The 14,254-nt window shown below is 35.0% G+C and overlaps 1 protein-coding gene across 1 annotated transcript in view; it reads left to right on the forward strand.

The window, feature by feature from the left end:
* Window positions 1-13,876: 13,876 nt before the first annotated feature.
* Window positions 13,877-14,254, forward strand: part of pins (G-protein-signaling modulator pins) — a 56,490-nt gene continuing 56,112 nt past the window's right edge. The window contains exon 1 of the mRNA XM_073075336.1: window positions 13,877-14,109. Within this exon, the coding sequence (XP_072931437.1) occupies window positions 14,065-14,109 (45 nt within the window). The 5' untranslated portion in view covers window positions 13,877-14,064. The remainder of the gene's footprint in view (window positions 14,110-14,254) is intronic.

The raw sequence follows: 14,254 nt of genomic DNA on the forward strand, positions 1-14,254 counted from the left end.
ATCATAAGGTGTAGTTTAATTTTTTTTCTTGTATTCGTACATATGCCTAAACTTCATTTTTACTTACCTATTTTAAGTCCTAAATGTTTTCTATGAGTTTGCGCATTGTCCAAGTATTTATTTTCTTTCAAAATATATTCAGAGATTTTCAAAATAAAAGTCATGTTATGTACTTTAAATGTATTGTACTTTAAACTTAATTTGTACTTTAAATGTAATCTATATATACAGGGTGTCCCGTAAGTACCATCATCAGATCAGTTCTTCAGTCAGTTCAAGATATCAGTTCAAGATATCAAATTATGGTATTGTCATTCAAATTACATACATGTACGAAGTTTCACTTCGAAACGACACTTCAAAGTAGGTAAAAATGACTTAATAAATTGTATTACTTTGTTTGCTAGTTAGTTACTTAATTGTTTTTTTTTTACAAAAGAAGAACGATATTTTTAAGTGTTTAACTAGGTAATAATGTGATTTAGTACTGCCTGACACGTTGCGAGTCGGTATAAAACCGTAATTTAAATAAAAACTCGATCATGACGTTTTAGTTGATTTCAATTCCTTTCATGCAAAAACGGCCTTAACTTTTTTTCTTCAACTTTATATAGTAAGTCTGGTACCTTTTTGAAATCTCTATTAACCGGACATATTTTTTTAAACCTTCGTTTAGAAGTCCGCAGCTTTTTAAGCAAAGTCTATGAAAATTGTTATTTGGTTTTCTGATTGAAAATAATAGGACACCTATTTCACAGTTTTTGGAAAATCAATCCTTAAGGTTGTTTAATAGAGGATAGAATTTTATTTTAAAATCCGTTTATTTTGAAACAAGTACTGTAAAAATAGGATTTAGCTTTCTGGTACGAAATAATAGATCTTCTTTAACAACTTTTATGGAAAATCTACCCTTAAGAGGATAAAATAGGGGTAGAAACTTCGTTTAGAAGTTCGCAGGTTGTAGAGCAAAGTAATTTAGTACTCTGCTTTCTGATTGAAAATAATAGAACACCTACTTTACCGTTTTTTGATAAATTAACTCTTAAGGACGTTAAGTAGGGGATGCAACTAGTAGTGGGCGATATAAATCAATATTTCAAAAAATATCGATACATGTATGCGATATATCGCTTCAATCCGATATAATCGAATCATCTAGTATCGAATGTAATATCGATATATTCATTCGATATATCAAATATCGTGGTACATTCCATTTTTATTCTTTATATCTACTTAATGATTCCTTTAAATCTGGAACATTGTCATTGTCCACATTGTCAATGTGGCATTTAAAATATAACTGTGGTGGCTAGCTCAGTTCCATCTGAACGACTTTTCTCAAAAGCCGCACAGGTTCTTACACAGCAGAGAAGCACCAAAAGGGTAAATAAACTTTTGTTTTTGCATGGTTTAGTGAAAAAGTACTGGGATTTATAAATCTCTAAACTGTTTATACTCATAACTAACTTGATCCCTATTTAATATTATAGACTAGTTAAATACAAATAATTACGATATTTTTAAACTATCGATATATTTATTCGATATATCGAAAAAAATATCGATATTTTTTTTACATGAACATCCCTAGATTGAACTTTATTTTAAAAACCGTTAATTTGGAAGTAAGGACTGTAAAAATTGGCAATTGGCTTTCTGGTTGGGAATGATAGAACTTTTTTAACACCATTTATGGAAAATCTACCCCTAACCGGGTAATATAGAGGTTGAAAGTTTGTTTAGAAGTAAGCCGATTATGAAGCAAAGTCTATGAAAATTGGTATTTTGCTTTCAGGTTGTAAATAATATATCACTTATTTTTCCATTTTTTGAAAATCAACCCATAAGGTCGTTAAATAGGGGTTGGAACTTTATTTTATAATCCGTTAATTTGGAAGCAACCACTATGAAAAATTATCATTAGACTCAATGAAACATCTGTGTCACTATTTTTTTAGATCAACCCTTAAGACGGCTATAAAAGGGTGTTTGCATTATGCCTTTCTGTTGACACATCTGTTTCAGCATTTTTAGCAACTCAACAATCAACCCCGTTAGGGTATTATAAGTAAAGAAAGTTTCTTTAAAAACCGTTATTGACGTTACTTCCTTTGGCGTGTCTGAAAAAGAACACAGTTTTTTTTATAATATAGGAGTAGCAAACTAGCATACAGTCCACCTGATGGTAAGTGTCTACTGCCGCCCATGGACATCTGTAATCAACCTCAGATATGATTAGATATTCCCACCTGAGGTCGGCCACAGATGCGCCGCTACCCCTGAGGACTAAGCTGGAACGCCTGGGAAAAGTCTGTCTCCCTTACCACACCTTTAAACCGGAACACAGCAGCGCCTAACACTGCTGTTATTAGGTAGAAATAGGTGTGGCAGTTGTGCCGCCGGAGTCGAACCACAAAGGGTGACCGCTACAACAACAAATACTAAAAATAAAAATAAAAGTTGAAAACAAAAAGGGGTCCCCATACAACAAACTGCTATTCGATATTTTTCCAACTAACTTTTGAACCGTTAGAGGGAGACAGTTCAAATTTTCACAATGTGTGTACTTTAATGGCTGCTGCAATATTAAATACTAGAAATTAAAAAAATGAAAATTTCGGTTGTACGGACCCCTCCAGGTGCGGGTTTGACTTGCACTTGGCCAATTATTAGTAACAAGCAGACCCGCGGGCCACAAGGGAAAGTCGCGGGCCACACACCACCCGTGGGTGTCGGATTGCCGACCGCTGGTGTTTCAGAATATTAGCTTTCAGAAATTTGCTGATAAAGTATTTATTTATGCATATGTACATAGGAATGTTTTTGAAATTCTACTAAGGAGGTAAAAGAAGTGTTATATGTATGTATACGGAAATCTTTTAGGTTCGAAGTTAGAAACGTGAAATTTCAGATAACGTCTATTCAGACAAATACACGACAACATGGACGGGTGCAAATTTCATATATGATAATGCGTAATTTTATTCAAATTGGCCTACATTTTGGTATACTGATTAGGTACATCGCAGTTACTTTGGACACACTGCGTGCCAACTTTTTGGCCTGCCGTGGGGTATGGTTGCGGTTATGCGTGGATTAGTGATGGTAATGTGGTAGACACCTTGGATTAAGATTTTGGGCTAGAACAGGGCTACAGTATCCCCTGCTGAATCTGAAGAAAGCTTGACCAATACAAATACATATTAATAATATTTCATTAATAAGAGCTTTCTTTTTTCGACTTTCGTTCTACTATATCGTTAAAATTTATAAAGGTACAAATTTACGATTAGAGTTATTTGTATGTCATATCATATTTTTTTACGCGGGCGAAGCCGCGGGTTCTGCTAGTGTGTATATACAGCCACAGTGAGCTATATGCGGCTCAAGAATAATTTTAGTACTAAACTACACGACGACTCTGTGCAGTTTCCATACTTGATACTAAGCATTTTTTATAAGATTGTTACGCAATACATCCACTTGATGATCACTGCTACCATCTAATGCTAGTTTTAACATTTATTGTGGCGGAAGAGAATTAAATTATTATAATACTAAGTTCTATGAATCTTTTTAAAACCCATTTGTTTTGCATAATAGGGTATATCTTAACCTACAAAATGAATAAAAAGCCGATATTCGCACCAAAGTCTTTTAAGTAGTCTTACATTTTTTTCCTATGAATATAATAATGTAAATGTCTACTCTACTTAAAATGGATTAAGTATTAAACCTCGAAATATGTATTTAATTTTTTTTATCACATATGACCCGTTGTCGCAGTCTGCAGGTATAAATTGGGTTTTGGTGGTGGATAAATCGCGTCAGGCGTGTCAGATCGCTATCGAGCTAAATCATACTTATTGGTAACGAAGCGTGGCGCGGAGCGTGCGCGGCCGCGGCGACGTGGGCAGATCCGCCACGCTGCTGCCACCACCCACTCGGATGCGAGTGATTTACATGAAGCGGAAGAAAACCCTTTCGGATAAACGCAGCCAGGTGAAATATCCTTTCGTGTAAAACTACCAAACAGACATACCTACAAGTGCATAACTTATGGCTATTCAAAGGTGATAGGCCCTCTACATCAATTCCGTCACCACCGCCACGCCTTTTTCTGTCTAATAACAGTGTTGTGTTGCTGTTTTGGTTACGGTTAAGAGCGACATGCTTCTTCGAGGCATTCCAACTTATTCAACTGATTGGTTCTGGTTACCAATTTTATGTGAGTTTCGTTAAGTTACGTTGACCTTTAATGTATTTAAACGATATGCCTACTTGAATGGTTATATAATTTAAGACCGATAATATGTAAGGAGTGCCAATTTTAAATTATCTTCGTAATTTGAAGATGATGGAACTAGGCGTGATTGAGCCGGAACAGCATCATCGGTACATTACGTAGCAACATCACCGAACAGCAGTACTTGCCTATAGGTATAGCTCTAGTATGCTTTTTATCGTGATAAAATGTATATGAGGTGTTCCACTTGACTCACGCGTACACGTACAAGTTTATTTCCTTCTTCAGTTTTGTAAAGGAAATTTCTTTCTACAAGGAAGGTCCTACAACACAGGCCAATGGCCACATCTAGGTCCAACCCTCGGGCCGCCCGGCTCATTTGCGTCGTCATCAACAGGGGTTTGCAGGGTGGAAACTCCGTGGAGTCGGCAGTATGATCGCACAAGCGGTGCAATCAAGTAATAAATTCAGTTAACTGTAGGCGAGCGGCGGCGAGCGAGGGCGAGGGGAGGCCCTATTTATCGAATTAGACCTGTGTAATCACCGCTCGCTGTCAATGCGAAAATATTCGTGTGGGTGTGTTTGATACTTCTAAGTTATTTTATTTTTTAGTACAAAAGTTAAATCTTACTTAATTAATTATTAGGTATGTGACGCTCTACTTTACACATTAGCGTAAACCCTGTAACTTTTCGCTAGACATGTTGAGAATTGGTATTCCCACTTACTTCTCATGAGGGAGACTAACCGACTTCAAGTTGCAGAGACTTTATTTTGAACTTTTAATTATTGAGTTTATCTAGATACAAGTAATATAAAATGTTTTTCACACAAGTCTCGCAACCAATGTCATCGTACGATGATACAACGTGAGGTATAACTATTAATAATTGTCGCTTAAGATTTTTTAATTATAAAATTACATAATGATTTAACAAGTAACATAACGCAAAAACTAAACTTATCACGAAATAACTCTTCGAACGAAGGAACGAGTAGGTACCCACAAATATTATATTTTATTGACAAAATCACACTATGCAAGCATTACCCCAAACAATGGAGAGCGATCAAGATCATTCAGTCCGTGTTACGGATGTCAGAGTATGAAGTGACGTGTGCAACATATATAATTACGAGCGATAGAGCATCCGAGCCGCGACCCGCACGATTGCTCAGATTGCGCCACCAACTTGTCACTGAAATGCCGTCTAATTGCTAGCGACTCGTAATCCCAAATTTACGGCTTATGCCGAGCACCCACTTGGCAGCGGTGGAAGCTGCCACTTGTTAGTCCCTGCGCGATTCCTAGGGCATTGGGGTACTGTAATTATGTCGTTAGCTTTTGTTTTAACTCAATAACGGATTGAACTGCATTTCCCTTGGAGTTTGATTTCTTGTACCTATTTTATTATCGGTAGGTACGCCGTCCTTTGTATGTGCTTCTACGTAGTCTTTTCTATTAATTTTAGTATTTTTATCAGTCAAACTGAAAAAATGTGTAAAATTATTAAATTAAAAATGGCAATGTCCTTAGATTCGTCGTAACGATAAATTAGTAAGTAATGATACAAATTTTTTCAACTGTGTTATATATTATAATTTTGAAGTTATTTCTCACTTTCGGTTTCAAATGTTAAGGTGATACAGACATAAGACCCGAGGGACCCGGGTCGCAACAATATTTGCGAGTGCAAACACCGCTATACGGGTGCTTCTGATTCTATCAAAATCCCAAACCTCTCACCCCTATGGAAACTCCCCTTATAACTTCGCGGTAGTTGTTTTCTAAATGTTCATATTGTCATTATATGCTTAGGTACTAGAAACAATAAAATTTTAAGATAGATCCATCGTTCAAAAAAATATGTATTCGTATATAAATAGGTATTTACAGTGAAGGTAAATAGATAGTTATATTTATTAATCAGTGAGAAACTGCTATATTCTAAAAGTTCACAAAATTCCCTATTCGAATTTTCGATTTAAGCTTTAAGACAATATAATTGAAGTAACTGCTAGATACCTAAAACGAGCAAGACCGTACGTAAAGTTCCTTTGCGCAGGTAAACCTTTGCAGAGTATTTGTACGTCGAGATTTTTTTATACTTCTTAACGAAAAGACTGCAAGGTAATTATTATAAAAGAAGCAGAGACTAAATACTGTACATTTTGCGTCCCTAAAATTATTAATATTACCTGTAGTATATTATTATGTCCTTATTACAATTTATTTATATATAGGTGCCTGCTAATACCTACTCATTGAATATTAGTAAGGGTATGTTATAAAAAACTACACCCCTATTACATTGCAAATTGATTCCAACCTAAGGAATTAATAACGAACGAAGTCCCCAGATAAATAGTGTACTTAGTAATAGTGAAACAATGTAGCGTCCTAGGTGAGCTATCGGGGTATTAGAACGCGTTTAACGTCGGCGTGTAGGAAGGAAGCCATCGCCGCTGACGACGCATCCCCTCGTGGCCGTGTCGCGCGCGTGTCGGCGGCGTGTCGGCGGCGTGTCGGCAGCGTGGCGGCACGTGCTGCCGGAATACACCCCCAACCAATTGATAATTGGTTACTAATCAGCTTATGTTATTAAACGTTAACACGAACTTTTTGAGTATTCACTTGCAAATACAATACATCTGAAATCATGTGATCTATAAGGTTGTTACAAATGTTCCAGGCGACAAATGCTGCATTTATTAGGTACTTAAAAACGAACACCATGGTACGCAAAGTGCTTAGTACAAATATGTTCTGGAGAGCAATAGCTGATTGGGAAAACTCATGGAACTAACCGTACCCCCCTCCAGGGCTGGAATGCCGCTCTTTGACCTCACTCTGACATTTGTGGTATTGTAGAATGGAGGTGGTATTTCAAACTAACACATAGGCTTCATATCTATACTTTTTATTTTGTGGTATCTATCTCACCACCACATGACCTGAATTCAATTATGTAAAGTTGTAACCAATTAATGTATAAAAAATAGGTACATCGCATTGTATATTTTCGTGGGAGTCAGAAACTACTGTGTTCTAGGGGTTCATATAATTTTAGATTCCAATTGTGATTCCCAATGAAAAGCCGCAAACGAATTATTATATATCTGCTTGACCACGCTATTTATTGTTATAACACTTAAAAACGTATATTATAATCAAGGCACAGTGTAAAATGTTATAACCACATCCATACCTTGAACACAATGGTAGGTGCGTGTCCGTCGATGCGTCCACCGGAGCCTAACAGATATTGACGTGGCATCAAAGCGCGCGTCATACCCTGGCCATATATCATTCCGGTGATACAGCCTTTCATGTCGCCAGCCACGCTCGCGCCATAGACCGCTGCACAAAGAAGAGGCGACCTAACAAATTATATTAAATAACTATAATAAATAAATTCATTAAAGTATATCATATCTAATAATATATTATAACTGTTCAACAAGCCTTTCAATAATATTTTTGTTTCTTAATTACCAACGACCAAAGACTCAAGTAACGACTAAAATATTGCAATAATCTTGTAATCAATAGGTATTGATTATTTTATTTTTTTATAATCAAAAACAATTCTCAACTTTATAACTTTTCTTTTTATTCTCAACTTAGTGTTTAACCTCTATGTCATTATTTTTAAACGACGTAACGGCTACCTAATTATTTCATATTTTATCTAATTTATAAATAAATTGTGGTATTCATAATTGTAATATTAATTTTTCATTTACACAGGATCCATGTCTGCTATTTGTCTACCCTGTGACCAAAATCGTAGCTAGTGGTCGGCGATTATTGTGGACCACCGCGCCTCTGCAAGTCACTCCAACTTGCCCCGTTGCTTCGCCCGAAGTTCATCACTATTATAAACTTTAATAAGAGTCAAATCAGTATGGGGCTTTCAAGTACATCTTGCATACATTTCAACAAAACAACAACGCGGTATCAATATCAGTCGATTTTGATTTCGGTAATCGGACGCGGGAGTATGCGGGTAGGTATGTGAGATGTGCGTACCTACTTGTAGAATGTTTTATGTTTTAAATGCAATAAAGAAGTGTATTTAAGCATACAGGCTGATTAAATGGAATAACTCGAATGAATTAGTGTTTTTAAAACAATGAAGCCAGACTTTTATATAATAACAGATCGCTATATTAATACAGAATTCTCCACAAATAACTCTTCATATAAGATCCAAATACATAAGAACAGTGTCACAGCCACTATCGATATAAATAATAGCCTTTTTTATATTACATTGCAAACTTCGGTGTCATTTTAGGTAACATGTGATCTTATAAAAATATTACTCCTGACCATAGATTAGTAAAGATTACTCACTCCAAACAGGAAAATGTTACCAGTTTTGACGATTGAAGTTGCCATTGTCATCTATTTTCATGTTTGAAAAATATGTAAAAAATGTAGTTTTTAGATCATTTACGAGTGAAACTATATTTCTTCGCACTTTTTCGATTTCGTGTTTTTGCACCACATTACTGCACATGTCGGCATTGTTCCGCGTAAAATACACCATGACAGCCATAAAAAGGCTGTCATTCAATTACAAGACGGTGAGATGTCTATACTTATCTATGCTCCTGACTTTAAACATGAGACAAGAAAACGTATGTGACTGTACCAGTAGCATTTCATTGCCTGATACCTACGCTATAGGTAGGCAGATACATTGGCAATTTCCCTCTTCTTTCCATCTCTTAACGACCAATCAATTTCTCAGAAATTTATTTGAAATTATTTCCAGGACTATATATGTTTGCGAAGATCGATTTCTAATTAGTTTTTCAGGTTCTGCTTCTAATATCTGCGACTGGTAAGGTATCGGAGATGTTGAAGTGTTACTGAGGAGCGACAGAGCCAGAAGGTTGCTCTGTGTCTGTGAACTAATCATTGTCCCGAGGCTGGTCGATCGGCAGCGCGTCCGCCCGCGCTGCGATATTTGCATAGTTAACGAGCCGCCCTCCCCGTCCTCGAACCCTCCCCGGGGTGACGGCAAACTGGGCCGCTTTTTACAATTGGTATACAGAAGCACCGGATCTCCCTGTACCTTTATGTACTCTGCAGCGAGACTGTTTGCAATTAACAAAGTATCGACTAAGATTCTAATTAGGTAAATAGATACACATGTAGTTAAAAGACGTAGTTTTAGGATTATCTACAGAGGAAAAACAAAGGCTACGAATACTGGACATGACCTTTTCAAGTTTTTGAAATATTAGAGGTTCTCAGTTTCCGGCTTCCGAGGCTTCGACTCTGGGTGTGTAACCCCTGATTGATAGGTCGAGTTTTAACTGCTTATGCTTTTAGGTACCCGGTGCCCTGGGAGAGACGCAAGGTTATGTGGGATTCTTACCACACTAAAAACCCCCCCAGTGGCCGTCCTCGGCGCTGCGTAGAGGGTTCTGGGATCCAAAGGAATGCAACCAGAATCCTCTTAGCGCGTTGTCCGTCGGGTTCCGCCCAGGTGAGCTTGACGTTCGCCACACCGTCTGGTGCGTACGACAGTATGCGACCACAGATACCGCCGGCCTTCCCTGGGCTGCTGGCCGGGCAGTTCGAGTTTCCACTCTTGCCACCCGCGACCCCAGAAGCCCCGTTTTAGTCGCCTCTTACGACAGGCAGGGGATACCGTAGCCCTATTCTAGTCTCGCAACTACAGAGACATAACTGCTTATACTGCCAATATGGCTTATTAATTCTGTACGTATTCATATGTAGGTAAATATAGGCAAAAAAATAGCTCACAGTGCCTTTTCCTCTTATGATTATATCTTTTTACTATTTAGTAAAAAACTGTTGATGAGCTTTATATATAAACAATGATAAATTATTAACAATAAAATGTTATCAATGAAAAATTTAGTACTAGTATCTAATATTACGGTAGAGGATTAATGTTTACATTGCTATTTATGCTGTAGGTGTGCGATTATTGGATTTCGTGCAGATTCCATTTCTGGCGATCAAGAATATATGAAATATTGAAATATTTAAAACCCACGCTTTTATCCTATAGTCAACATGCAATTCTAGCTTTTCTTAAAACATCCTATTTTAAATTAGAAATGACGATGAATTTGAAATAAAAGTCGAAAATCTTATTACGAGTACAATCGGTGTCACCTATTCCAGATTTAAATCAATCGGCTCAACCAGAAGGTTACTTGCTACAGAAGGTGCTTGAATAACGAAGATTTTACTACATTTTAGGTTATTCGATAGTTAATCCACACAGAGACGATTTTATCGAAGAACAAAATAGTGGCTTGATTGCTATTTGAAAATTGTCTGTGCATTTTACCCTAATGTAATATGTATTATACTTGTGAGATACATTGTGTTGTCATCGTATACCATCGCATTACACAAGTAACATATTATATTAAACTAGCTGACCCGGCAAACGTTGAATTGCCATATAAATAAAAAAATGTTAAGGGTGAACGACCCTTATCACTTAGGGGTATGAAAAATAGATAGTAGCAGATTCTCAGACCTACTGAATATGCATATAAAATTTGGTGAAAATCGGAAAAGCCGTTTCGGAGGAGTTCGGTAACTAACATTGTGACACGATTTTATATATGTATAAAATAAATAATAGTTTAAAAAAACTAAAAAAATACACTTTTTATAGAAAATCCAACTAAAAAATAGAAAATATTTTTTTTTAAATTTAAATTAAGAATAGTGTAAATAAGATAAAAATATTTTTTATTGTAAAAAAAGCGTGGGGTGCATGGTGTCAATAGTTATAAATATTTTATTGATAGATATTGAGTAGAAGGATTATCATTTTGATAATATCTTAAAAAGCACCCCACGCTTTTCTTACAATAAAAAATATTGAATTGTCATCGGTCCTTAATAAGTATGCCAAATTTCGAGTTATTCCGACGTTTTAAAGGGGGTTAAAATCATGTTCAAAGATTCCGTTACATACTAACATACCAACATACCCACATACCAACATACATACGTCTGAAGCTAATAAAAGCGTATTAACATATTGTTTAGTACGATTGCCAAGTCAATCTATTAAAGATTGACTTGGCAATCGTTTTAAAATATAAAAGATTTTTAATATTGATATGGTCTCATAAGATGTTGTTAGGTTCGCTAATTACAAAATAATTTAAGACGGAAGGTCCCAGTAGGGACTGAATAAATTAACAACCTTGGTAATACATGGATCTCACAACTTTTTACGGTAGAAGAACTAAGTTGTGAGACTTGGTTTTTTTACAATATATATATATATATATTATATTGTAAATGTATTTCTCTTATTTGTTTGTTTGTAGACAAACATCGTCTTGATGGTAAGTACTCTTCGTGGGATCTTTCTGGCTAGCTACCACTCTGAGGCCAGATAAGTTAGTAAACTTCCTGTCCCATCACCCTGTGGTGTTTCCGACGGCGTATCTTCCATGTCCATATATGCCTAATATACCCAATTTTAGGCAGCAGTTAAAGTTATTTTAATATTATTATACCTTGTTTACGTATCATTCATCATCACCCCAACGCCATCTATGATGATAGGATACATTGTCAGAAAATAGTGTTAGATTGCGTTTGTATCGATAGTTCGTTAGTCTTGACTTGAATGGCGTTGTTTCTTACGACTAATTATTGTAGAAAATAATAAAATGAATAAAAAAATAATGAACATTTGGTGATACGGAAGCCTCTATGTGCGAGTTGGACTCGTACTTGGCGAATTAATATCTTAATAACACCGAAGTAACAAACAAGCATGCATTCTTATAGTATCATTGCCGCTTTTCGACATCTATAATAAATATCTCATAACATTTAAGTTTTATCTACTTGTAATGATTCCATAAAATTTGTAATATTATTTAATGTTTTTCTGTTATATTTTACAACGCTAGATGAATAAATCTTTCTATTGAGTTGTTAATTTGATTCGTTCTCTAAGTCAAAATGTAAATTGTAATGTACCGACGTTTGAAAAAAAAAAGAAAAGTTGTCGGTACGCAGATAATATGATAGGCTCTCAAAAAAAAAGATCATTAGAAAATCTGCCACGAAACGAGAAGGTTCTCGGGTGATAGTTACACTCCAAAATATCTTACAATAAGTTAAAATAAGTGAAAGTGAAGTGTAATTTGTAAGTGTGTTGGAATATAGAATATTATTTTAACCGAGGTGTTTAATTACTCTACATACTTGAAGCATTTACTCTTTTAACCAGAGTAAAATGTAGGTACCTACAACAATGCACCACCATATATAAAGACCATGCAGTGGTTAAAGTAAATAAATAATGTACTATTTTTTATATGTTATATTTATTTTTATTTCTATTTTACGGAATATGTATGTTTTTTTTTTATTTTACGAAAAAACAACACAAAAAAATCACATCATATAAATGAACATGTAAATCAATTTTAATAAATGTAACTAAAATTATATGAAGTTTGATTTTGTAGATAGATACAGAAAAACAAATTCAAACTGTACTTTCGCGCATTCTCGCGTAAACTCATAACGACATCTAGCGGCGACAATATAAAACAAATTCTTACTGTAATCAAAAAGTTTGTAAATAAAAATGTCTTGAAATGCTTACTATAGTTGAAAAAATAAAAAATGTGGAATTACGCGATTTAAAAATCGTAGGCTATTGGTAGCTATCGTTTTAATCTTTATTAAAGGCGACCAAAGAGATATAGATAGTAACCTATGAATGTGACACCTTCGTAAATCAGGGAATAGTCGAGTAGTTAAATACGCAAAAATATGTAAATGAGAAATAATTCAATGTCATTTATTTAGGACAACTTTAATTCAATTTTACTATAACAATATATTTTTTACTATTATGGTAGAAATTCCTTTACGTTGACATTACTAAATGATGTTACCATATATAAGAGTTTTAATTTGCACTATACAATAGTAAGCGTTTTAATAATTTCTGATGACATGATGATGATGATTACACAATATTTTTAACGAATATAAACTGAAAACACAAAACAGTTCTAATATAGAACTTACTTTAATACTATCACAGATTACTTTAATGCTATTTATTTAACAAATAACCTACGCATTAAAACTCTTTTACGAGTACAATTTGAAAATAATAATTATTGTAGGTTACTTTTTCAATTTCATTGGAATACAACTAATAGCATTTATTATATATCCCACAATAAATTACGGTACATAAAATACGTGACAAATCAAAATGTACTTCTAGGGTTATAGTTCAATACATATTAAGTTAACTAAGTAATCTTTAAATCAATAAATTAAATTTATAGAATCTATTTACGTATCTATAGATAGATAGCTTATTGATATTGATGTCGTAAGTAGTTCTATCTACAATAACAATATTAAATTTGTTTGTGTAACTAACTATATTTATCTATTTACTTAGCATTACTCAGTCAGCCGTTTAAATGTCGATGACAAGGTAATTTATGACAGAAAGCTAGATAGTAAACATTGTAAATAATATTTTTTTTACTAACATTATAAGAGATAAATAAAAAATAAGGGAACTACAGACTGCAATATAGCAACACAAAAATGTAACTGTCTGTCCCTGTCTTGCCAGTTTCACGCTCGCGGCTCGCCGTTTGGCACCCGCACCAATACAGTGCCTCCTGCATGTACACACGCCCTGCGAGACAAAGTGGAATAACAACAAACACAACAACTATGCGAAATAACTGATACATACATTTTTGTTTTTTATTTTGATTGTGTTTCACCAATTTCCAAGTGTAAGATGTCTGTGAGTGCCAGTGCCGAGAACCTTTCGACGGATGCACAGGTGAGAAAACTTCGAAAAGTTAGAAGAAATTTCAAATTTGAAAAGTTGGTTAAAAAGTGCAGTGTAGGATTTGTTGCGACCCAAAAATAAGTTTTGAGTTCAAAGTTGTATCGGCGCGTGAGATGGTTCGATGTAACATGATCAA

The sequence above is a fragment of the Epargyreus clarus genome, unplaced genomic scaffold (genome assembly GCF_041222505.1).
Source record: "Epargyreus clarus isolate Ecla_fem2 unplaced genomic scaffold, WU_Ecla_fem_2.2 ptg000007l, whole genome shotgun sequence".
Taxonomy (NCBI): Eukaryota; Metazoa; Arthropoda; class Insecta; order Lepidoptera; family Hesperiidae; genus Epargyreus; species Epargyreus clarus.